General features: G+C 52.1%; 1 protein-coding gene across 1 annotated transcript in view; it reads right to left on the minus strand.

Moving 5' to 3' along the window:
- SDK2 (sidekick cell adhesion molecule 2) overlaps window positions 1–23,248 on the minus strand; it is a 272,507-nt gene extending 249,259 nt beyond the window's left edge. The window contains exon 1 of the mRNA XM_082439834.1: window positions 23,115–23,248. Coding sequence (XP_082295960.1) covers window positions 23,115–23,178 — 64 coding nt within the window. The 5' untranslated portion in view covers window positions 23,179–23,248. The remainder of the gene's footprint in view (window positions 1–23,114) is intronic.
- Between the last annotated feature and the right edge of the window lie 264 nt (window positions 23,249–23,512).

Below are 23,512 nucleotides of genomic sequence, written 5' to 3' on the forward strand. Positions count from 1 at the left end.
TGCCTTTTAGCAGCAGCAAGGAGAACCCACATCACCTTTCTGATTCTAGACCTCGGAGCTGCTGGAGGGGCCTTTCTCAGGGAAGCCTCTGGAGACTTTTCAGGGGAAAAGAGTCACCCCATCTCTTTGGGTCTGAACACAGTCTTGCTCTGAGGCAAGTGGATGAATCTGGATACGCACCCGCCCCCCCCCCCCCACCGCCCTTTCTGGTCCCTGGCTCTGGTTTCAAACTCCAGGCCACGTGGGGAGAGAGGGGGCAGGTAGTGCCGCCCGGAGACCTCGTCCGCCTGGCTGCAGAGGTGTCTCCCCGGGCAGTTTACCCAGTAGCATCCCCCGGGGATACAGAGCTTCAGGGGGACGGGGGTCCCTGCTGTTCACACGGTTCTCCCGAATGATCTACCGTCCCTGCCAATATAACCCCCTCTCCTGGTGAATTAACCGGCTCTTCTGAAATCATAAACAGTGAGTCCGGCCGGATGCCACTTAACAGTTTGTGTTTTCAAAGCACTTTATAGCCCATTAACTAAAGAATTCTAGAGGCATCTCCAGAAGCAAAGGACAATCATGAGAGGGAGGTTGAACAGACCTCTCTGGAAGTCATCTCCTCCAGCCCCCTGCCTCTGGGCAGCACTGTACCAAAGAAGAGACAAAACATACAAACAATCCGCCTTTTAAGAAGACACCAAGATGGAAATACCCAAGACAAAACGGAGCAAAGTAAAACAAGTCATAACCAGGGCAAGTTGCTCTCGGATGAATTCACCACCAGACGGAGCCCAGCCTGCCAGGAGGCCAGGGAGGCCCGTGGAATGTAGTGGGTCAGAGGGGAAAGCCCATTAAGGAACCGGGGGTGGTTAATTTAATCCAAGGCAAACCGGAGAGACCTTGATCCAATAAGCAGGTTTCCTCACCTGCAAGTAAGGAAAACGGTAATTTTCTAAGCAAGACCCGTTCATTAGTCTGCAAATGACACAGTTCTGATACTTAGGAATGTCCCTCTTAATTAGCCCCCCTGCCTTGGCCCAGAAAAATTAAAAGTTTTGCTTCTGGCTTGGGGTATAAATGGCCATTCATGCCAATTTGCCTCTCCCTGTGGAAAGGGAGCGCTCGATGTCTGTGTTGATTCTTGTGTAATTTGCCCAAACAGGATCTTCCTGGGGGGCAGCAATTGGCCAACCCCGGAGGGCAGCAGAGCCCGAAGGAAACATCACTCCTCTACCTTTGCTAGTCACAGCCACTTTATTTTTCAATGAGGAGCTACTGGAAGCCTACCATGTGCCCAGCACAGTACTGAGAAGTGGAAAAAAAAAAGGAGGAAAAGAGTGAAAAAAGGACACTTCAGCTCTGTCCTATGAACACAAGGGCATTTCTCTCTGGAATCTCCATCCACTTAGAGCCCAGGAATGATACAGGAGGAAAGCAGCCCCCTCCCCGCACCGCCGTGTTTGTGGTTCAGGGGAACATGGGCCAAGCAAGAAGTCTTCTCCAGGGAAAGTACCTGGGCAGGGAACTTCCCATCCCATCACTTCTGCTATCCTCACTAAAAACATTCTCACTTAAAGCCAAGGAAAGCAATGGCAGGAGGAAGGGGAGAGTCAAGGGGAGATTCTGCTTCTGGCTCAGCCCAGTAAACTCCTGCCAGAGCAAGCAACCCACAGTTAACGGCCCACAAACTCTGGACAGAGTACAAAGAAAGCATCAACCTGAAGGCACCGGAGAGTGAACCAAAGAAGGCAGCTTCTGGAGAGGACTTGAAGAAGCCCATGGCGCAAGGTGAGTTTCCTGTTTTATGTGGCTCCCCACCGCTTTTTGTGGCTTTGTTGCTGTTGCTGTTTTATTTTTATTTTTAAATTTTACTGAAGTTTAGTTGATTTACAATGGCGTGTTTAATTTCTGCTGGACAGCAAAGTGACTCAGTTATCCATATATATATTCTTTTCTCTTATGGTTTATCACAGGATATTGAATATAGTTCCCTGTGCTATACAGTAGGGCCTTGCTGTTTATCCATCCTATATATAGTAGTTTGCATCTGTTAATCCCAAACTCCCAGTCCTTCCCTCCCCCACCTTCCTCCCCCTCGGCAACCACAAGTCTGTTCTCTATGTCTGTAAGTCTGTTTTTGTTTCACAGATATGTTCATTTGTGTCGTATTTTAGATTCCACATATGAGTGATATAATATGATGGTGATATAATATGGTATTTGTCTTTCTCTTTCTGACTGACTTCGCTTAGTATGAAGTCTCTAGGTCCATCCATGTTGCTGCAAATGGCATTATTTCATTCTTTTTAATGGCTGAGTAATATTCCATTGCATATATATACACCACATCTTCTTTATTCTATATGGCTTGTAACTTGAGGGCTGGTTGAAGTCAGCACAGCACAGAGAGCTAATCTCTCAACAGAAAAAAGCTACAGTCATCAAAACAGAAGGACAGACACAGAGACCAATGGAATACAACTGAGAGGCAAGAATTAGACCCATACATCTACAGCCCACTGATTTTTGACAAGGTTGTCAAGAACACTCAATGGGGAAAAATTGTCTCTTCAACAAATGCTGCCAGGCCAACTGGATCTTCATATGCAAAAAAATGAAAATGAACCCCTACATCATACCACCTATAATAATTAATACAAAATGGATCAATGACCTAAATATAAGAACAAAACCATAAAACTCTTAGGAAAAAAACACAGAGTTAAATCTTCATGACTTTGGATTTAGCAATGGATTCTCAGATATGACACCAAAGGAAAAAATAGTTAAGGTAGACTTCATCAAAATTAAAATCTTTCGTGCATCAAAGGGCATTATCGAGAAAGTGGAAATGCAATCTACAAAACAGGAGAAAATATTTGCAACTCATATATCTGACGACGGTCTAGTGTCCAGAATATATAAAGAACTCTCACCACGCAACAACAAAAAAATGAGCAACATGATTAAAAAAATGAACAAAGGACTTGAAGAGAAATTTCTCCAGAGAAGATATACAAATGGCCAACAAGCAGGTAAAAAGATGGTCGTCATTGTTACTCATTAGGGAAATGCAAAATCAAAGCCACAATGAGGTGCCACTTCACTAAGACAGCCATAATTTAACAAATGAATTAAACAAGTGAATTAATTAATTCAAAGATAATTGTTGGCGAAGATGTGAAGAAATTGGAACTCTTGTACATTACTGGTGAGAATGTAAAATGGTTCAGGAACTGTGGAAAACAGTGTGTCAGTTCCTGAAAAAGTGAAGCACAGAATTACCGTACGATTCAGCAATTCCACTCCTAGGTATACACCCCAAAGAACCGAGAACAGACACCCAAACAAATGCAGATACACACATGTTCACAGAAGTACTAGTCACAACAGCCAAAAGGTGGAAAGGGCCCAAGTGTCCATCAACAAATGAATGGATATGGGACTTCCCTGGTAGCGCAGTCGTTAAGAATCCGCCTGCCAATTCAGGGGACATGGGTTCGAGTCCTGGTCTAGGAAATCCCACATGCCGCGGAGCAACTAAGCCCGTGCACCACAACTACTGAGACTGCGCTCTAGAGCCCACGAGCCACAACTACTGAGCCCGTGTGCCACAACTACTGAAGCCTGCGCACCTAGAGCCCATGCTCCACAACAAAGAGAAGCCACTGCAACGAGAAGCCCACACACCGCAATGAAGAGTAGCCCCTGCTCACTCCAACTAGAGAAAGCCCACACACAGTAACAAAGACCCAATGCAGCCAAAAAATAAATAAATTAAAAAACACAAATGGATAAACAAATTGTGGAATATACATGCAGTGGAATATTATTCAGACATAAAAAAAGAACAAAGTACTGAGACACGCTATAACATGGATGAACCTCAAAAACATCACGCCCCATGAAAGAAGCCAGACACAAAAGGTCACATATGGTATGGTTCCGTTTATATGAAATATCTGGAATAAGGAGATCTATAGATACGGATTGCAGATCGGTGGCTTTCATCATTCCCTTTCGGGGTGATGAAAATCTTTTCAAACTAGATAGAAGCGGTGGCTGTACAACATTATGAATGTACTAAAGCGAACACTGATTGTTCACTTTAAAATGGTTAATTTTATGTCATGTGAACTTAAACATAATAATAGTAATAATAATAATAATAATAAAACTCCAGTAGAAAACTCAGAGTCTTTCTGGCCTGAAGAAGTAGAGAATATGGGGCAACCACAGCCACTGGAAAAGTGAGGGGTGAATACTGGAAAGGAGAGAGCCAAAGGGAGAAACACCAAATTCTGTATCTAGTGTCTGCCCAAATCTCTGGCTGACCCTCTAACCATGCAAGCTCAGGGCAGACTGGAAGTAACCCAGCTGAAGATAAGAGAACTGAACTGAGATTTGAGCTAACTGTTCCAAGAGACAGCATTTGCAGTTTGATTCAACCAAGTGAATTCCCACTAAAACAAAAATAAAATCAATACTCTTTGAAGAAATGTGACAGAATTCAGGTTCTCCGTAACATACCAATCACAATGCCCAGGATACATTCCAAAGTTACTCCACACAACGAACCAGGAAAATATGAAATATTCCCAAGGTTAAAGACAACCAATGGAGAATGACCCTGAAATAAAGATGCTGCAGTTAGCTGGCACCGACTGTAAAGCAGCTCTTATAACTATACTCAATGAGATAAATGACAATATGCTCTTAATGAAAGAAAAGACAATACATCTTTAGCAAGCTAGAAAAAATACATATAATCTATATAGCCATATGGAAATTTTAGAACTGAAAACTAAAGTATGTGAAATTTTGAAATTCAGTAGATGGGCTTAACTACGGAATGGAGAAAACAGAGGAAATAGTGAACTTGAAAATATACCTATAGAAACTATTTAATCTGAAGAACACAGAGAAAAAATTTTAAAAAGTTAACAGAGCCTCAGGGACCTGTGGGGCAATATCAACGCATCTGATATAGGTGACAGTAAAGTTCCAGAAGGAGAGGAAAGACAGAATGGGGCAGAAAAAATATCTGAAGAAATAATGGCTGACATCTCCCCAAATTTCTGGTGAAAGACAAAGTCCTTCCTGATTCCCCAGGGGAAGGCATCTCTCCCCCACTGGATTACTGCTTCCTATTTCAACTTATTTAACAAATACTCATGTAGGGTTAACTATATGGCAGAAGCTCTTCTAAGACATAATAATGTTTAATTCTCAAGAAGCAAGTACTACCATCCCCAACTTACAGATGGGGAAACTGAGGTTCAGAGAGGCTAGGTTGCTTGTCCACAGCCACAGAGGCAGTCTGGCCCCAGGGTGCTAGCTCTTATCCACGACCTTAGTTGGTTGAGTCAAGAAGTAGGGAAGGGCTTCCCTGGTGGCGCAGTGGTTGAGAATCTGCCTGCCAATGCAGGGGACACGGGTTCGAGCCCTGGTCTGGGAAGATCCCACATGCCACGGAGCAACTAGGCCCGTGAGCCACAACTACTGAGCCTGCGCGTCTGGAGCCTGTGCTCCGCAACAAGAGAGGCCGCGATAGTGAGAGGCCCGCGCACCGCGATGAAGAGTGGCCCCCGCTTGCCGCAACTAGAGAAAGCCCTCGCACAGAAACGAAGACCCAACACAGCCAAAAATAAATAAATAAAGAAAAAAAAAAAAAGAAGTAGGGAATATTGCACTCGGTCCAGAGCCCTGAGCGGGAGGGAGGAGGCCTTCCCATCCCCCTCCAGGCCCCCCAGAGCTTGAATGGGAAGAGAAACTGGGGAACTGAGACTGCATCCCAACCTAGTTCAGTTCCCTCTTTGCAAAAGTGGGATGGGCAGGGAGGGTATCACAGATCTAGCCTAACGCCGCCTTGGGGACTCGGACCCCATCGGGTCAACTCCACTGCACCCCACCCCCTCTCAGACCCCCCGACACACTCAGCTCCCTCCTGCCTGTGGGTCCGCGGCTGGGCTGCTCTGTGCTTTTCCCTGATATTTAATGGATCCACACTGTTTGGGGAACTGCACTTAAATAAGTGATGAGTTCTCACAAGTGCGCTCCTGTGCTTGTCCCCTGGAGAATTTTCCATTTTGTTTATTTAAAGGGGTGATTCCTTTTCATGTTCCTGAATCAAAGATGGCACCGCAGAGAGACCATTAACAAAGCAGGGCCTCTGGGTTGTTTTTCCAGGAGGAGGAATAGGGGGGACAGCTCAGGTCCCACACTCCCTCCTCCCAGTCGGGGCTGGGGCTGGGAAGAGGGCTGTCCTCAGCAAAGAGAACTGGGATTCAACAGACCGGGTTTAGGCAACCACCAGTCCCTCCAAACCACTCCATGAAAGCTGACGGCACCGACAGCACGTATTTTAGGAGGGCCTCTGCCCTCTTAAAATATATCTTACGATAGCAACAGCAGCAAATGAACTCCAGTGTTTCCCAAACTTTAATGTACATACACATCACCTAAGGATCTTCAAATGCAGATTCTGATTCATCAGCTGTGGGGCTGAGCCCGAGAGCCTGCATTTCTAGCAAACCCTGAGTGGTGCTGAGGCTGCAAGCACCGCTCTCAGCCACTCAAAGCACTGGTGCATCCCAAAGCCCCGAATTCACCTGGCTGAACCTGGGGAAGACACAACCGTAACAATGGTGGTAGCGGTACTGCTGTGAATAGTCACCAGTATTTACTGAGCATCTACTATGTGCCAGATGCTCCACGCCACCGCCGACTGTAGAAGGAGAATCTATCCAACGTTGCTGAAGGATCTTCCTGATTTCCCTCAAAGAGTCAGCCAGTCACAGGGAAGGAGGAATCCGGATACAGGAGGATTAACATTTTCTGAGCAATGCATATTGCTGCCCCATTCGACAGATGGGATAATGGAGGCTGGGAGGGTATCTTATTGAGATCCTACAGCTAGCAAGCAGCAGGGCCCGGATTCCAGCCGAGGTATGCTCTGGCTTCGAAGACAGAGGCGTTTTGTACACGGCTTCTCATGGGATGAGGAGACAGGCAGTGCATTCCAGACAGGACCAGACAAGCAGGCCCCCCAGACACGGGGCTGAATTCCAGATCCTTCCCCTCCATTCTCCTGCTCACAGTGATCCAGACGATTCACTGGACAAAACTGGCGAACTTCATGGAGAAGTGTCTACCCTTGCTCACCCTTCTGCCTCCTCTTCTCTTACCCCGAGAGCCTGAGACAGGAGAGCGCCTTGCCTTCTCAGCCCAAGGACAGGTAGGGGGGTGCCCAGGGACGACGGCAGGAGGAAAACAGCATCCTGGATGGGTCAACTCTCTGCTTTTACAGACCAGGAAACGGAGGCCAGTAGAGGGGAGGGGAATCCCTGAAGGGTCTCACCAGTGGGCGGGGCTGGCCTCAGGGGCCAGGACCCACGCTCAGGGGTCCTGTTCTTAGTTTAATGTTTTGCTGTCACCATCTTGAAATTCTTAACAATTATCAAGAGGCCTGCATTTTCATTTTGCACTGGGCCCTGCAGATTATTTTGCAGGTCCTGCCAGTGGGTTAGAGGTCTTGCTGGAGCTGGACCCTCTTTCGGAGCTGGACCCTCTTTCGGAGGTGTCCCACTGGTGTGGTCAACGAGCATCACTGAGCTAGGCAGAACTGCGTCCAGTGGGCAGGCCAGTGCTGGCCCACACCTCCACACATGGAAACCTCTGGACAGTCAAGGCATGAGGAAGGACCTTCTGATGGCTGGGGAGGGAACACCCCAGAATGGTGGGTTGGCCAAGGCTGGGGAGGGGTGGAGAGAGGCCAGCTGTCTTCTGGGCCTCGGCCTCTCCATGGAAACCACCAGCAACAGCACCCAACACCCAAGGGCTGGGCGGATGCAGGGTCCTCAGCTGTGCCAGCCTGTCTCAGGGATTCGTGTAATTAGAGCCGAGCCCTCCACTGGGCTTTCGGGATTGGCCACAGGGGAGGAGCGAGCCAAGAGGAGTTGATTCAGAAGCTCTGGCCCGGCCTGGAAGTCCCAGCTCAGAGGGGAGGCCTGGGGAGGAACCGAAGCCAGACATTCATTCCTCTGGGGCCACTGTCCCCCAGGAGACAGGTGTTGGCATCAGGCGGAGCTTTGGGAGGAATGCGGAGCCCGGGGCAGGACGGGGAGAGACTTCATCAGGCCCAGCATGTGCCAGGAAGATGGTGACGGGGGAAGGGAGAGTGTTCTAGAGCCCTGGAGGCAAACCCAGGGGTCTGAGCCTGGGGAGCCTGGCCCATGGTGGGTCCCCAGAGTTTTCTGATGCACACATGAGTTTGCAGAGGGCAGCATTCAGTCCACTGGGCTGGCCTCTTAACCCTGCAGCCCTTCTCCACTGTGGCCTTCCTGGGCCCAATTGACAGAGTTAAGTGCTGGCTGGGGCCCAGGATCCCAGGGGAATCTCCACGATGTGGGCCAATCCGTGAGCAACACCAAGATGAGCATCTTAAATTTTCTGAATCGATTCTATTGGCCTGTTTGGTGGTTGAGAGGATGGTCGAATCCAAACGAAGGGGGTTGCTGTGAGGGTTAAATGCGTTAATACACGCAGGACCCTCAGAACGGAACCTGGCAGGGGGTAGGGCAGCATTATATAAATCATGGCTGTTATCCAATTTCAGGGATTCCAAATGCACTTTTCCATCTCTGTAGTCAGAATGCATCTTACTGCAGATGGAATGGCCGCATTTTTTCTTTCTCGGCGGCACATAAAATGATGACGTGTCTTACAAGTGATGTCTTAGGTTCAACCAAATACAGGATGATGGCAATGGTGACGGTACATCTCGACTGCATGTTTTCAGCGATGCCTCGTTCCGTGTGAGTTGAGGTCTGGGGTGCTCCAGTGCCCTGTTCCATGTGGAAACAGGCCTGGAGACCCCAGGCTGCTGGAGAGGGCTGGAGCCTGGGGTCCCCAGGGGCAGGGGTTGCTCTTGGGGGGAATGAACACAAAGTCATGGGCAGAGGCTGTGACAGGCTGGCAGAGTCCTTGGCAGGTGGGTCAGGAGCACGGTGGGCACGGGGTGAGCCCTCAGTTCCTTAATCCATACAATGGGGAACGTATGCTTCCTCACAGGCTTGTCGAGAGGACCAGACAATCCGTGTCTGGTTCGCGGCAAAGGCTCGGTCTGTGGGACCTCTTGTTATCACGCCCTGACTCCAAAAGCTAATTGTCTGGGAGATAAGCTGCCTTGTGTGTCTGGGGCTGAGAGCTGGGGTAGCAGAGGGGAGCCCAGGCTGAACGTCTGGGCAGGGGGCTCTAAGAGCTGACTCTCAAGCCTATAAAGGGCTATTCAAGTCCATCTCACCCCAGGAGACCCTGGGGCTTATGGGAAGAAATGTGAGAGGCTGGCCCCTCTTCCAAATCCACACCTGTGGCTGATTCTTTTTTTTTTTTTTTAATAAGTTTATTCATTTTATTTATTTATTTTTGGCTGCATTGGGTCTTTGTTGCTGTGCGCAGGCTTTCTCTAGTTGTGGCGAGCGGGAGCTGCTCTCCCTTGCGTGGGCTTCTCATTGCGGTGGCTTCTCTTGTTGCGGAGCACGGGCTCTAGGCACACAGGCTTCAGTAGTTGTGGCACACGGGCTTAGTTGCTCTGCGGCATGTGGGATCTTCCCAGACCAGGGCTCAAACCCGTGTCCCCTGCGTTGGCAGGCGGATTCTTAACCACTGCACCACCAGGGAAGCCCCCCCAGCAGGATTTCTAAAACTCTGATTCTAAAATTCATATGTAATATAAAGAAAAATATAAAATGCTCATGGCAATGGAAAGGACCTAGAATAGCCAAAACAACTCTGAAAAAGAACAAAGTCAGAGAACTAACACCACCTGCTTTCAAGGCTTATTACAAAGCAACAGTAACCAAGACAATGTGCTATCGGAATAAAGACAGACAAACAGATAAATGAAGCACAACGGTGTCCAGAAGTAGACCCACACCTATAGGGACAACTGATTTTCAACAAAGGTGAAGAGATAATTCAGTGGTGAAAAGAAAGTTTTCAAAAAACGAGGCTAGAACAACTGGATATCCATTGAAAAAAAAAGAAGGAAAAGAAAAAGATCTATACACCAGCCAGAGAGGGGTGACCAAGGGCACAAGAAAACTTTTGGTGGTGATTGTCATCAAGATTTTGGTGATCATTTACGGTGTTATACGTGTGTCAAGAAAAATCAAGTTGTACCCTTTAAATAGGTACAGTTTATTATGTCAAAACAAGAACAAAGCCCCCAATGTTCCCTAAGGACGTTGGGGGCCCCTCCCATCCTAGAAGACCTCAGCTTCAAGGTCACCTCCTCCAGGCAGCCTCCGCTGGGGCAGGATTCTCAGGTTACCCCTCTGCACCTCCCATCACCTGGTTCCCACCTGCACTAGTGTCCTTCACACTGTTCTCTACTACTGACCACATGCTTGATGCCCACACTTGACCATGAACAATTTGAGAAGCAGGACCTGCCTTAACCTGTGCTGGAGACCAGGCCCTGTGCTTGGCACCCAGTAGGTGCTGAGAAAGCGCTCAAAGAGCAAAGAGAGGTTTTGTTATCCACTGACGCATTAGGGTTACCTTGGCGCTTCTAGCAAAACCTGCTTCAGCCGGTGAGGACGTCACCCCCTGCCCTTCCCTTCCCAGGAAGGAGGCCTCTGGGCTGGGGTTTTTTTTCTTTCTCTTTTAAGGAAGGACTTTGGGAGCAAGAGCTTCTGATGATGAGAAAAGAAGAAGGAAGGGGAGGTGGTCCCTGCTTCCCACGTGCAACACGTATTTCACGGGTCCTGCTAACGGAGCTTCACCGCCGTCCTCTGCGGCGCGGAGCGGGCAGAGCCCATCGCAGCAGAAGGGGCTCAGCATGACCACCAGCGTGGCACCTCGGATTCTCAAACCTCTAGGCTCGTTCTTCTCAAAGTGTGGCCCCCGGACCAGTGGCAGCACATCACCTGAGAACCCGTTTAGACACTCACACTCCTGGGCCCCGCCCCCAGACCAGATGCTCTGGGGGCAGGGCCCAGGAATCTGCATCCTAGCGAGCCCTTCAGGGGATCCGATGCAGGTTCAGGTGTGAGCCCCACCGCTCCGGGCCACCTTCTCACTTCCCGTAATGAGGCAGGTTACACCTGGGCTCCAAGAATGTGCTCCTGAGGCCCCAGATGCAAGGGTACCCCTCCTTCCTTTGGCCTCTCTTCAGTCCCCGGGTGTCCCAAGGCCTAGCACGACGAAGGGGCTGCTCCCTTGCCCCCAGCTGTGTGTCAGCGTCTCAGAGGCACGCCTTTGCTGCGGCTCGGACGCTTAGGCTGGGCTCAGCGGGTCCAGGGCCCCGGAGCTCTCACACAGCAGAGGCACAAGAGAAGCTGTAGTCCGAGGCCTGCTCCCCGCACCCTGGGGCTGGACATTCCAAGTTCCTGGAGAGACAATGGGTCCTAACATTGCAGGCGAGGTGGCAGGCAGGGGGGCGCAGACAATGGGCCTGTGTTTCTCCCCATGCCTTCCTGCGGCCGCTCTCAGCCAGGGCCCTGTGAGGGAGGCTGAACCATCAGAAGCACAGCGGTTCACCCAGCAGATCCCCACTGCCTCTGCCCAGGGCCCAGGCTGAGGCTGGGGCCCCCTCACCACACCCTCCCTCGCTCCCTGGGGCCGAACAATGTTTCTTTTTCCTGAAGGCTTCCGGCATCTTCTAGGCTCTTCAGCCGCTAAGGCCTCGGGAGAAAGCGGTTAAATGCCAACACCTCTCTCCTTCTCCCTGACGCCCTGGCCTCTGTCTTCCTGGGGCAGGGAGAATGGGCAGTGGACAGAGCTCTGCAGCCCCCCGGAGCCGCAGCCAGAAGCACCTCCTCTCGCCCTGGTTGATTTCTCTTCATTAGTGCAATCACATCAACCCTGACAGCAGCGTGTTTATTACCGCCCTGACGACAACCATTTCTCACCCAGTGATGCACAGCCCGGTAATGAGCTTGGGGCAGAGCTAATGAGGAACTCCCCCCGGGCCTCCTGGGCAGCTCCGGCCCCTCGATGGCCTGCCCGCCGACCCGCCCACCCCCTGCCTACAGCCGCTCCACCAGGGCAGGGAGATGGGGCTCCAAACTGGGAGGTCAAGGGCCACTGGGCCGAGCCTGCCGGGAGCTGCGCAAAGTCAGTGGGCATCTGCTCGAGTGGGGTGACTTCAAGGTTAACCGAGCAAGAAGGCGTGAGTTCTGGGCACTGTCTCAGGGCAGGAGCAGTGCCTCCAGTCCGGGGCAGAGAGGGACAAACAGCCACGATGGGGAAGGGTGGCTGCCCCAGGGGAGCCTGGGAGGAGGGTACGGATGCGCTGGGCTTTGCTTCCAGGAGCCCAAGAGCTTCCAGAGGATTCGGGAGGGGGTGACTGAAGTTGACCTGGAACATTTAGTTAGTGCTGCAAGGGGCGGGCGTGGAGCTGCTGCTGGAATGCAGATTACACTAGGGCCCTGCTTTGCTGGAGGATGGGCTTCTGGTCACCTCGGCTCTCCTGGAAGCCCCCGATGCATGTCAGTGAGAAAGACCCCTGGGCGGTGGGCACAGTTATCATGGAGCCCAGCACCTCTTACTAGGGAGAGTCTTCAGGCCCTCACTCAGCGCCCTGCCCCAGCTCTTTTTCAGTCACAGCTACAGTGGTAGAGTTGATGATGTCTGATGCATCAGGTGGCTTGTCCAGTGCAAATTAAAAGGGGAAGGAGAGAGGGCCCAGGGAGAGGCCAGGAGACAGGCCCCCTAATGGTATGGAAGCTAAGGGAATACCCAGCAAACACCAAGCATCCAAGCAGCAGGGTCCTCTAGGGACCTAGAAGGCACCAGACCACTCGGGCAGAAGGTTAGGGTGGCCCGGGGTCGATTACATTTGGGACACAACTACTTTAGGAAGTGGATATGTAGATAAAACGTTACAGAAACATTTAAATACAAATGCTTGAAATATATACGTGTAAAGCATCTTAGAATCTTACAGATGATGTGACCCAAGAGATCACCTCATTCAAGTTTTTCAAAGCCAAGTTTTGCCCTCTATCCCGGGGGTTCAGGAAGCCAGGGGGCAGACATACCACATCTTCCAGCAACATCAATGGGCTTTAAAATCTCCTTTGTGTGTTAAAATAGAACTCAGGGAGACTGTGGAACGGAATGCAAAATTTCACGCATTTAAGAAGTAAAATATTAAAAAGGAAAAGGTTGTGAGGATGACGGGCCGCTTCAGGCTGCATGGTCAGATCCCCCAGGGCACGTGTCCACCTCCACTGCTAGAGCCCTTCACGGAGGCGCTTGGAAATGCTGTACTTATGCACCCACCTTTTCCCACGGAGGACATGGGGGCCAAGAGGGACCCAGTGAGAATGGGTTGTGGCCTCTGAGGCCCACAGGCCTATTACCTTCTCTCTGATGTTACTATTACCCTACAGCACCCTGCTTTAAAGGGTTAGCTTCATTTATGGCAAACAATAATTTATGTCTAATACCTCTCTCCTTGTTGATGAAGGGTTATTACCTAAACTCAAGGAGTTTGTAATTAAAGAAATCAGTCACACACACGAAAAGATAATTCAGAATCAACAAGGCCAAGTGCCAAAGGAGACATCTAGACCACTGGCATCCCAACGGCTTGTAGGCATCTGGGAGGATGCGTTCCAGCCATGGGACCCAGGGGAGGATGGGAGGATGGGGTGCACAGGGGAGGCAGGAGGGAAAGGCGCTGATGGCTTGTGGGGCGTGGGCAGTGAGCATGGGGGAGGGGGAGGGTGGAGGGTGGAGGGGGAGGGTGGAGGGAGGGAGAGGTGAGATGGCAGCAGTGCACAGGGCCAGACTGGGGAGGGCTTGGCGGTGGTACCCAGTGGGGGAAGCCATGAGGGTAAAGGCCTATCAGTGGGGTGGGGAGGGGGAGATGCAAGAGGTCTCAGCCTTCAGATCCTACCGCTAAGACCCTGTGGGAGAGCAGATGGGGCATCTTGAAAGGGTTCTGAGTTCTTTAGAGAGAGGAGAGGCCATTCCAGCCTACAGCCCGTGCCCTACCCCTGCCCCCACCCAAGCTGGGGTAGAGCCTGTGGTCCAATGAGACAGCTCCCAAATCCCCAAGCAGCATGGTCAGCCTTTCCTGAATGGGGATGCCTTGACCAGATCAAAAGCAATGACCTAAGAGGCAGCTGACCTGCCCTCATTGTCTCTTTCTTACAAGTCAAGGGACCTTGGCAAGTTTCTTCACGTTTCTGAACTTCAATGCTAACAAGGTTAATAACAACACCTTCTGGCCAAAATCCTTCATAGGTTGTGGTGAAGAGAAACATGAGATGTCTGTGAACGCTACCCTCAGAAATTTGAGTTTTTAGGAAAGGATCCAGTAAAAACATTCACCTCAAGGCCTGAAGAGCTGATAATAGCTTAATATGTGGGTTCTCAGTGACGTATTTGCATTTGAAGCTGGAGGCAGGGAATATCTCAACCAAATAAATAAATCCCTAATAATGGAAGTTTAGATGCTACTGGCAGGTCTGTGAAAGAGAAAGAGAGCAGCGGCATTTGGGGACAGGGCGCATGACAAATTGTAGGCCCAAAGCTGACCTTGCTTCGCTGACACCAAGATGACAATAATGACGATGATGGACACTTACTCAGTGTTTGCTAGACACTGAGCTCTGTCCTAAGAGCTTAGCGTATCTCATTAAATCTTGTCACAACCCTGTGAGGTGAGAGGACGACTGTTATCTCCATTTTACAGATGGAAAAACCGTGGCACAGACAGGCTATGTAACTGATCTAAGGTCATCCAAGCAGTAAATGACGGGTAAATGAATTCAGGGAGTCGTGTATGTTTCAGGCCCCTTAGAGGCCTATTCTGTCCCACCTGAACCCTCTGATGGCACACTCTGGATTGGCCCTCATAGTTCAAAGCAAGGAATGGGGCATCTGTACCAGATTCAGACCCGGCTCACATGATATGGGACAAGGCAGTCGTGCAGGTGCCATTGCTCAGACTTTAGACAACACACCTCCCTCCCCATTCGCACGTTTCCACCCCCGTGGAGGAGACCAGGTGTGGGGGGGCCCGGGCTCCAGCAGGCCCTGGAGAGTCACCGTGTCCACCCCAGAAGCCGAACTCCCCGAATGGGCTGCATTACGGCCAATAATATTTTCTCCTTTCAGGATTAGCACATCATCAAAATTTCATCACCCCTCTGGGTCACTAATAGCTTCCTAAATGGCATCAAAGTTTAATTGCTGCTTTTCTCCACCCGATTCAGCTTAGAAGACTCTCTGGAGGTCGGTCACTGGCCAGCCAGTCATGAACGCCCCAGGTGACCCTAGGGAGACTCCCCAGACATCTCCAGGGAGGGGACAGGGGAAAGCAGGAGAGGAGGCAAGGGAGGAAGGGGTTCCCCTCCTGACCGCTCATGTTCTGCCAGCTTAAGGCCCATTGAGGACACAACTGGGGTAGAGGCAAGAACCAGGAGGGTCAGGAGGAGAAGGAGGAATTCCCAGGGCGACTTCCAAACTCCAGCCCCGCCCCTGGGCCACACAGCACGACAGGCTGGGCATCTCTCATCGGCAAGATATCAGTGAAGGATGTCGTGCAGGTGCAGGGCAGCCCGGGGCAGTGGAAAGATGCCCCATAGAGCCCTGGGTTCAAATCCTGACTTCTTTTTTTTATTATTGGGGTACAGTTGTTTTACAATATTGTGTTAGTTTCTACCGTACAGCAAAGTGAAGTAGTGTTCCCTGTGCTATATAGCGGGTTCTCATTAGTTATCTATTTTATACATATTAGTGTATATATGTCAATCCCAATCTCCCAATTCATCCCACCCCCCTCCCTTCCCCCCTTGGTGTCCATACGTTTGTTCTCTACATCTGTATCTCTATTTCTGCCCTGTAAACCAGTTCATCTGTACCATTTTTCTAGATTCCACATGTATATGTTAATATACGACATTTGTTTTTCTCTTTCTGACCTACTTCACTCTGTATGACATCTCTAGGTCCATCCACGTCTCTACAAATGAGCCAGTTTCATTCCTTTTTATGGCTGAGTAATATTCCATTGTATATATGTACCACACCTTCTTTACCCATTTGTCTGTCGATGGACATTTACATTGCTTCCATGACCTGGCTATGGTACAAATCTTGACTTCCTAGCTGTGGGGCCTTGGGCAGGCAATGGCTCTGAGCCTCAGGTTACCCACACGTTGGAGGTGAAGGAGGTCAGAGGCAGGTAACGACTGTAATACACTTGACACAAAGAACTGGGTGGCTATTGGGAGCTGGCTTCCCCTCTTTAGATCCCTAGGATGGGGAGAGGAGGCCAAATCATTCTACACTGGGGAAGAAGCAAAGGAAACTGAAGCAAGAGGAAGATACGGGGGAAATATGGAGAAAAGATACCAGCGGAAAAATCTGGAAACAAAATGCAACTTGAGATCCAATCTTAAGACCCTTTGGCGGGGCAAATACGGAAGCACAAATATAGTTACATTAGCTTATTAAGTGCTTCTGATACGTCAGGCTCCACGCCGCGTGCTCTGCTTGTGTCATCTCATTCACTTCTCCTTGTATTACAAACAAGCCAACGGGGCTTGAGCACATAAGTGATGGCATGCAAAGTGGCAGAGATGAACCCAAACTGACAGAGCTTGAACCCAGGTTGGCCCAGTTCCAAGGCACTGGCCCCTCTGCATGCCACTTCTCAACAGCTTAAGGAAAAACAAACCTCAAAAGGCAGGAAAGTAAGAGCACAGACAGGGGTATGCTTTAGGGATGGCCCTGTCTTGGGGGAAGTGATTCTCTGTATGAAATGCTCTTCTGGAGACCACAGTATCATCTCTGCAGTTATTAGGAATGCTCGACATCACCAGTGCGCGTCGAGATGCTCTTTTTCCGGCACACAGAAGACCGCACTTCCCAGCTCCCTTGCCTGGGAAGGACCACTGGGTGGGACCACGTGATCAGCTCTGGCCAATGGGCTGCCAGGGGAAGTGAGCCAGGCTAGAGTATTTAATTGTAAATGCATGTCTTCCCCTCTCAGGTATTTCAAAAGGTGCCTCCATGCCTGGATGGGCATTACCTAAGCCCCCTACCAGTCCTCCCAATTTCCTCCCCATCAAAAGACGGAGCCCAGCTGATAGAGATTCAGCAAGGACCCAACCCAGAGGCCCTACTGGTAGATGCAGCTTCACCTGCAGGGCCAGAGGTGGGAAAAGCTGGGAACAGGGGCGAGGAAGTCTGAGCAAGGGCTCCTGCCTCAGCAGAAACACCATTTTGGATTGACATGTACACACTGCTCTATTTAAAATGGAAAACCAGCAAGGGCCTACTATATAGCACAGGGAACTCTACTCAACATTATCAATGCGTAACAACCTAAATGGGAAAAGGATTTGAAAAAGCATCGATACACGTATATGTAGAACTGAATCACTTCGCTGTACACCTGAAACTAACACAACATTGTTAATCAACTATACTCCAATGTAAAATAAAAACTTAAAAAAAATAAACACTATTCCACGGAAGCCCAGGCTGGAGGGCAGGGCTCCCATCCCTGAGGGGCTTGGCTTTTCATCGCAGTGGGGGCTCCACGGCGCGGGGCGTAAGTGATGTGCAGAGGGGCCCGTGAGAGTGGGTGAGCGGCTGGAGAGGAGCTGGAGAAGTAGGGAGAGACCAGATGACAGAGGGCTTTATGCCGTAGTTAAGTGTTCATTCATTCACACATTCATTGATGTATTCTTTGTTCACTGATTCATATTTGTTGAGCTCCTTCTATCTGCCAGGCACTCTCCTAGCAGCTGGGGATACAGCAGGGGATAATATAAAGCCCCGCCCACGTGAGAGAGACCAGCAATAAACAAGCCAATATATGTCAGATGGAGCTGAGGGCTGTGGAGAGAGGAAAGCAGGCTCAGGGGTGGGTGCTTGGAGATGCCACGTTACAGGGTGTTTAGGGACGGATCAGGGACATCAGAGGAAAGGCCCGATTAAATAAGGACTGAGCTGTGCAGACATCTGGGAGGAGTGGGCACGGCTGCAGGGACCACAGGACCCTCCAGCGCCAGTTCAGAGGCCAGAGCACAGTGGTGAGGTCTAGGAACACAAGGGCGGTCAGCGCGGTGGACAGCAGTGAGCGAAGGTGAGGCTGGAGAGGAGGATGTGTGTGTGGGAGCGAGGGGTGTGGGTTATGACATCCTTATACCTGGTGGCCCACACATTATAAGCACTTAACGCTTACTAAGGGCATCTTTAAAGTGATGGAGATAATCTCATTTAACATTACAAAAAAAAAAAAATCCTACGCGGTAGATAACAAGACTTATTTTTAACTCCGTTTCCTCATTTTACAGATGAGGAAACTGGGCCTCAGCTCCGGGTGGCTCAGCGATAGAGGAAGCCCAGGACCAGGTTGGAAGCCATCGCCACTGCCATGTTGGCACCTCCAGTATCGGCAGGAGAGGGGCCTCAGTGGGGCTCCCGGGGCTCAGAGAGGGGCTTTCTGGACCAGACACCTGGCTCGGGGAGTCTGATGAGACAAGCTGTGCAGCCCCTCCCTCCCCTCCCTCCAGGACCCTGAGCAGTCCTGGTGGGTCCCTGGCTCGGCATTGCTCACGGGCCCCGCCTTCTGTCCCCGGAGGACAGGAGTGGGTGGGAGGATGAGTGGTGGGGTGAGTAGCGGGGATGTCTCAGCAACCCGGCTTGTTTTCCTTTCCATTACAGGCAGTTGGGGCTGCTGCTGGCCCATTTGTTGCTATTGGCATCCCAAGGCCCCAAATTTATGATGACTAATTCCCACCGCTTCAGGCAGCTCCAGGGCTGTCTGCGGCAATGTGCTCCAGGCGGGGCCAGGGTGGAAATCCCGCAGGCAGCACCCTAACACCCTGCATCAATTCCAACTCAGTTTCCTGACTCCCTGAGGGGCCAGGAGGCAGAGGGCAGGGAGGGCGAGGTTCCAGCCAATCAGAGGACTCCTTCACCCACAGCCAAATCCTAGGATAACCAGACACGGGGAGCTTCAGCAACATAAAGCACGACTGTCTAACAACCAGCCTGTTTTGTAAGGTAGTGAGTCCCCCATCGCCAGGGGTATGCAAGCAGAGACCACATGGCCACTTGTCCCAGGCTTGTAGGCAGGGGACAGCACTAGATGATTTTTCATGTTTCTTTCAAGTCAAATGTACTGATCATGTTAGTCCTCAGGACAGAGAACAAGCTCATTCTCTATTACCGTTTAGCTTACAGCCCAATTGTGTCCTGTGGTACAAGATGCAGTGCATACCAATACGCAGTTTAACACACTATTTTAAAGTCGGCCGTTCAGGCACTGTTTAAACAGAAAACTGCTGTAAAGGACTTGGCCTCTTTCCCAGCCTCCCTTCCCTGATGGAACAAGGTTCCTGGCCCCTACTTTGGCCTTCCAGCAGAGGACATAAAGGAGAGGCGGTCGATAAATATTTGCCGAACAAATGCACGAAAGGGAGAGTTTCTGAGGCAGGTATCAGGCTGCCAGCATGATTTGGTCTCTGGGCGGGGGGTCCTGAGTCTGTCCACCCCAGGCAGGGGTGATCTTCTGCGGCCAAAACAAGCACCAAACGGTGTCACTCATCAATCCACAGCCAGAATGTTCCCGACTGCCCAGGTGAAGCCCAGGGGTGCACAGGGCGAGGGCGAGGGGTGTGCGGGGCCGAGAGCCACCTCTCTGGCCCTGGGAGAAGGGGAGGTAGGGAACAGGGACACCCCCAGGGCCACCCTCGCGTGGGGCGGGGTCTCTTGACACATACCAGCTGAGCCGCAGGCAAGCACGCCAGTCGGCCTTGTGGTAATGAGTATGAAGCCCTGATCAATAAGTTATTTTTTGCTGTCAGTAATTAATAATTATAGCTTAGCCACAGCATGTAATTAAACTTTCATCCCACTCCCTTGAGTGCTGTTTGGCTTTTATTATGATTACCTCCCAGCAGTAAACTTTCTCCCTTTGGGGCCTTCGGGATCCTCCGGGGCTGGGCTTCCCAATCCCCCTTCAGGGTTTTCCCACCGCCTGGTTCCCTCAGCTCAGACTCCCCTCTGTTCCTCCCCCAGGCACCGTTCACTTGAAAGAAGCTTCTGGACCAGCTGGCTGGGCTCTGCTGCCCTCCTTCCAGCCTCCCGGCCTCTGAAAGATGTCCACCAGCAGTGATCAAGCTTCGAGGCACGTGAAACATCTTGCGAGGTGCTTGTTAAAATGCAGACACCCTCCAATCCGAGTGCCTGGGAGTCTGGATCGGGACCACTGCAGGGCCACTTTGGGTCATGGTGATGCGGCCACAGAAGGAAGTCAGAGAAGGGTCTTGGGTGAGGAAAAGGCATTCAAGGCCTTTTCAGTGGGTGGCCAGGAACTCATGGTCTCCTGGCTAATAGTGCACAAACAATCATAATAACAACAATAATCACAATTACCCTTTACTGAGCACCTTCTATGTGCCAGGCACTTGCTAGGCACCCCCGGAATACCTGGTGTCCTCATACGTACTCTGCTCTTTTTACAACACCCCTGCGCTGAGTTTGGGGAAAGAGTGGGAATCATGTGACATCACGTTTCAGGGGCAACGATTAAATGGTAGCTTTCAGTATAAACAGGTAGTGTTGCCCAGGTTCTGCACCTGAAAAAAACTAGGTTAAGTCTAGATAAATCCGGCAGCCAATGTGAGGTTTGTCCCAAGACAGGAAGATGGCTTGGTCCCTCGCTCTGTATCATGATTAGAGAACGGGGCTCGTGGGCTCAGAAGTGACAAACAGCGCCAGTGGCTCTAACCAGCCCAAAGGGTTAATGGCATGGCCTCAAACTCAAAAACAAAGCAAAAGGAGAAAAAAGCAAAGGAGAGACTCCACTCTCTAACCCCAAAGCAGATGAGAAACAACCCCCTGGAACCCCATGCTTGACCCTGTTCCCCCGACACACAACGCAGCAGTGCCCCCAGACCTGGGCTGAGACCAAGTTCCCATAATCCTCTGCATGGATTGCCGCCTTGGAGACAAATGGAGGGAGAGTACCCGATGGATGCTGGAAAACACACTCTCGGAGCCAGAGAACACAAACGGAGCAGCAGGGAACCTGGGCAGCCACGCTCAAGCCGGCAGCAAACAAGAGAAGCGGGAGAGAGAGGGAATCAATCAAAGAGACCTTCGCCACTTCTGACAGGGCGAGCCCCTCCCGCTGGAAGCACAAGGACATGAGGTGGCCTGGCCTGAACTTCAGCAGGATGGACGCGTGGAATCTTGGACTTAGGTGGATGGGACAGGTGTGGAGGTGGGACATGGAAACGACTTGCCGACCCAGAACGAAGGACCTTCAGGTGCCCTGGGGACTCCTTACAAGCCTGGTTTTGGATGGAACAAGAACTAACGAGTCGCCTGCCCAGGGAAATCGTGGGGTTACTGGAGTCTGTGCAGTGATTAAGTCAGAAGCATCCAGATAGAGACGGACACCCCTCAGAGTCTGCCCAGCCCCCTGGCTTTCAGCTAGTAACCCCATGGACACCTCAGAACAAATCTGTGAGGTGCCCCAGAACTAACCTGTTCTATTCTGCCAGCCTCCCATTCCCCCTGGACCCTTAGAAGAAGGGCCCCGTCCCAGCAAGCCCACCCCAGCTGCAGATGGTCCTGGTTCCAGGGAGAGAGGGGCTTAGAACTCACCTGGTCCCAGTCCAGACTCCTGCCCACAGATCACCCAGCAGCCTTCGCCAAGTCACCTAATGCCCCTAGACCTCAGTTTTCCCATCTGTTAAACGGCTACTAGAATAAGATGACCTCTGAAGTCCCTGCCTGCTAGAAGATTTTATGATGATCATAAAAATAATAACTTTTATTACCTTACATTTACAGGGCCCCGTTACAAAATTTCTAAGTGCTTTAACGCAAATTACGTTGTAAAATCCTCCCCTCCACCCTGTGAGTGAGAGCTGATTATTTTTATCTGTTTGATCTTGCCTCTCTGGGCTGCCTGACGCTGGGCTCACTGGAGTCCCTTCTTCCCTGCGACTCTGGGACTCCAGAGATGGGGTGGGGCCCTTTCGAGGTTGCAGCCTCCGCAGACCGGCGCCCCCTGGGTGGGTCCAGGCCCCCTCCCGAGCCTGGAAGAAGGAAGGCCAAGCCCTGGGAGTCCTGGAGCTCAGTCCAGGCTTCGTCTCCCGCCGCCCCCAGCAGGCGCCGCTCGGACACCGCTGGCACTGCTGTCTGGATCCGCGAATACCAAAGGCAAGGAGGCACGGGTGCAGCCGCCCTCCCCCGCTGGGACCTGCCCGAGGACTGGCGGTCTGTCTGGGCATCCGCCCTCTGGAGGGGGGCAGGGCGGATCGATCACGCCTCCTCCTCCTTCCCAACACTCCCACCCCAAACCCACCAGCCCTTCTCCACCCTGAGGCTGCTCCAGGCAGCTGCAGGTCAGAGCGGCGGCTGCAGACACTTGAGCGGCCAGTGGAGCTGGAGGCAAAGGCGGGACGCTGAGTGTGTCTGGGGGCGGGCGCGAGAGGAGAGGGCCTCAGACCCTCAGACCTCGCCTCCGGCGAGCACCGCGAAGCACCCCAGCCCTGGCGGCCGGCCAGGCAGCCAGGCGCGGGCTCCGAGACTTGGCCAGGCCCCGAGACTGCCCTCCCGGGGCGACCATCCAGGAACCCAGCGCTCTACTCCGGCTCCTTCCCGCCGCCCTCCCGCCCCACTGCCTCGCCCCGGGGCGGCCAGCGCGTGCCCGGCAGGGCCTTGCCCTTCCCCGCGGACACCGAGCGGGGACCCAGGAGCCCGGCCTGAGGAGCTGGGTGCAGCCGGGCGCTGAGCCCGGCACGGAATGGAGCGCCCCTCCCACACCAGCCCGAGGGCACTCACAGCCCGGGCGGGGGGGTAGCGACCCCCCCCGACTCCTCTTAGCCTCCACGAGCGACGCCTCCCTGCACGGACCCCCACCTTCCCTTATTCGGAAGCCACAAGTCTCAGCAAGACCGCTCCAGCACCCCCAAAGAGAGCCCCCAAACTCGGGGAAAGGGGCCTGAAACTCCCGGGAGAGGGCTCTGCCCAGGCCAAGCCTGGAGTCCCGGAGGCGACCGTGAGGCCAGCGAGCTCCCGCGCCCCTTCCGCGCCCCTCCCGCGCCCCTTCCCCAGCCCCACTGGGGGCGGCACTGTACCTTGGGCTCCGGCCGCGCGGATCTGGTGCAGGGCCAGCAGAGTCCAGATCAGTAGTCCCCACATGGCAACCAGCCTTTTCTTCGGGGGGTTGGTCTTCCGTACAGTTTTATAATCCTGGTGAGGTCCGGTACCCCGTGGCTACGTCCCGGGAGACTGTCTACGCGGCTCCGGCCCGGAGCGGTATCCGCCGGGGAGGGGAGGCGCTGGCGACCCCAACCCTTCCTCCTCTTCTTTAGTACAAGTCCAATCCCCGCGGCGCTCCGGGAAGGCGAGGCGCGAGCAAAGAGGAGGAGAATGAAGCCGCTCTCGGTCTCGGGGCGCCTCCCCGCTTAGCAGCCCAACTCCGACTTCTTCTCCCAGGCAGGGCGGCCTCGCTGATCTGACCGGGTCGCGGGCC

Source organism: Balaenoptera physalus, assembly GCF_965194825.1.
Source record: "Balaenoptera physalus genome assembly, chromosome: 20".
Taxonomy (NCBI): domain Eukaryota; kingdom Metazoa; phylum Chordata; class Mammalia; order Artiodactyla; family Balaenopteridae; genus Balaenoptera; species Balaenoptera physalus.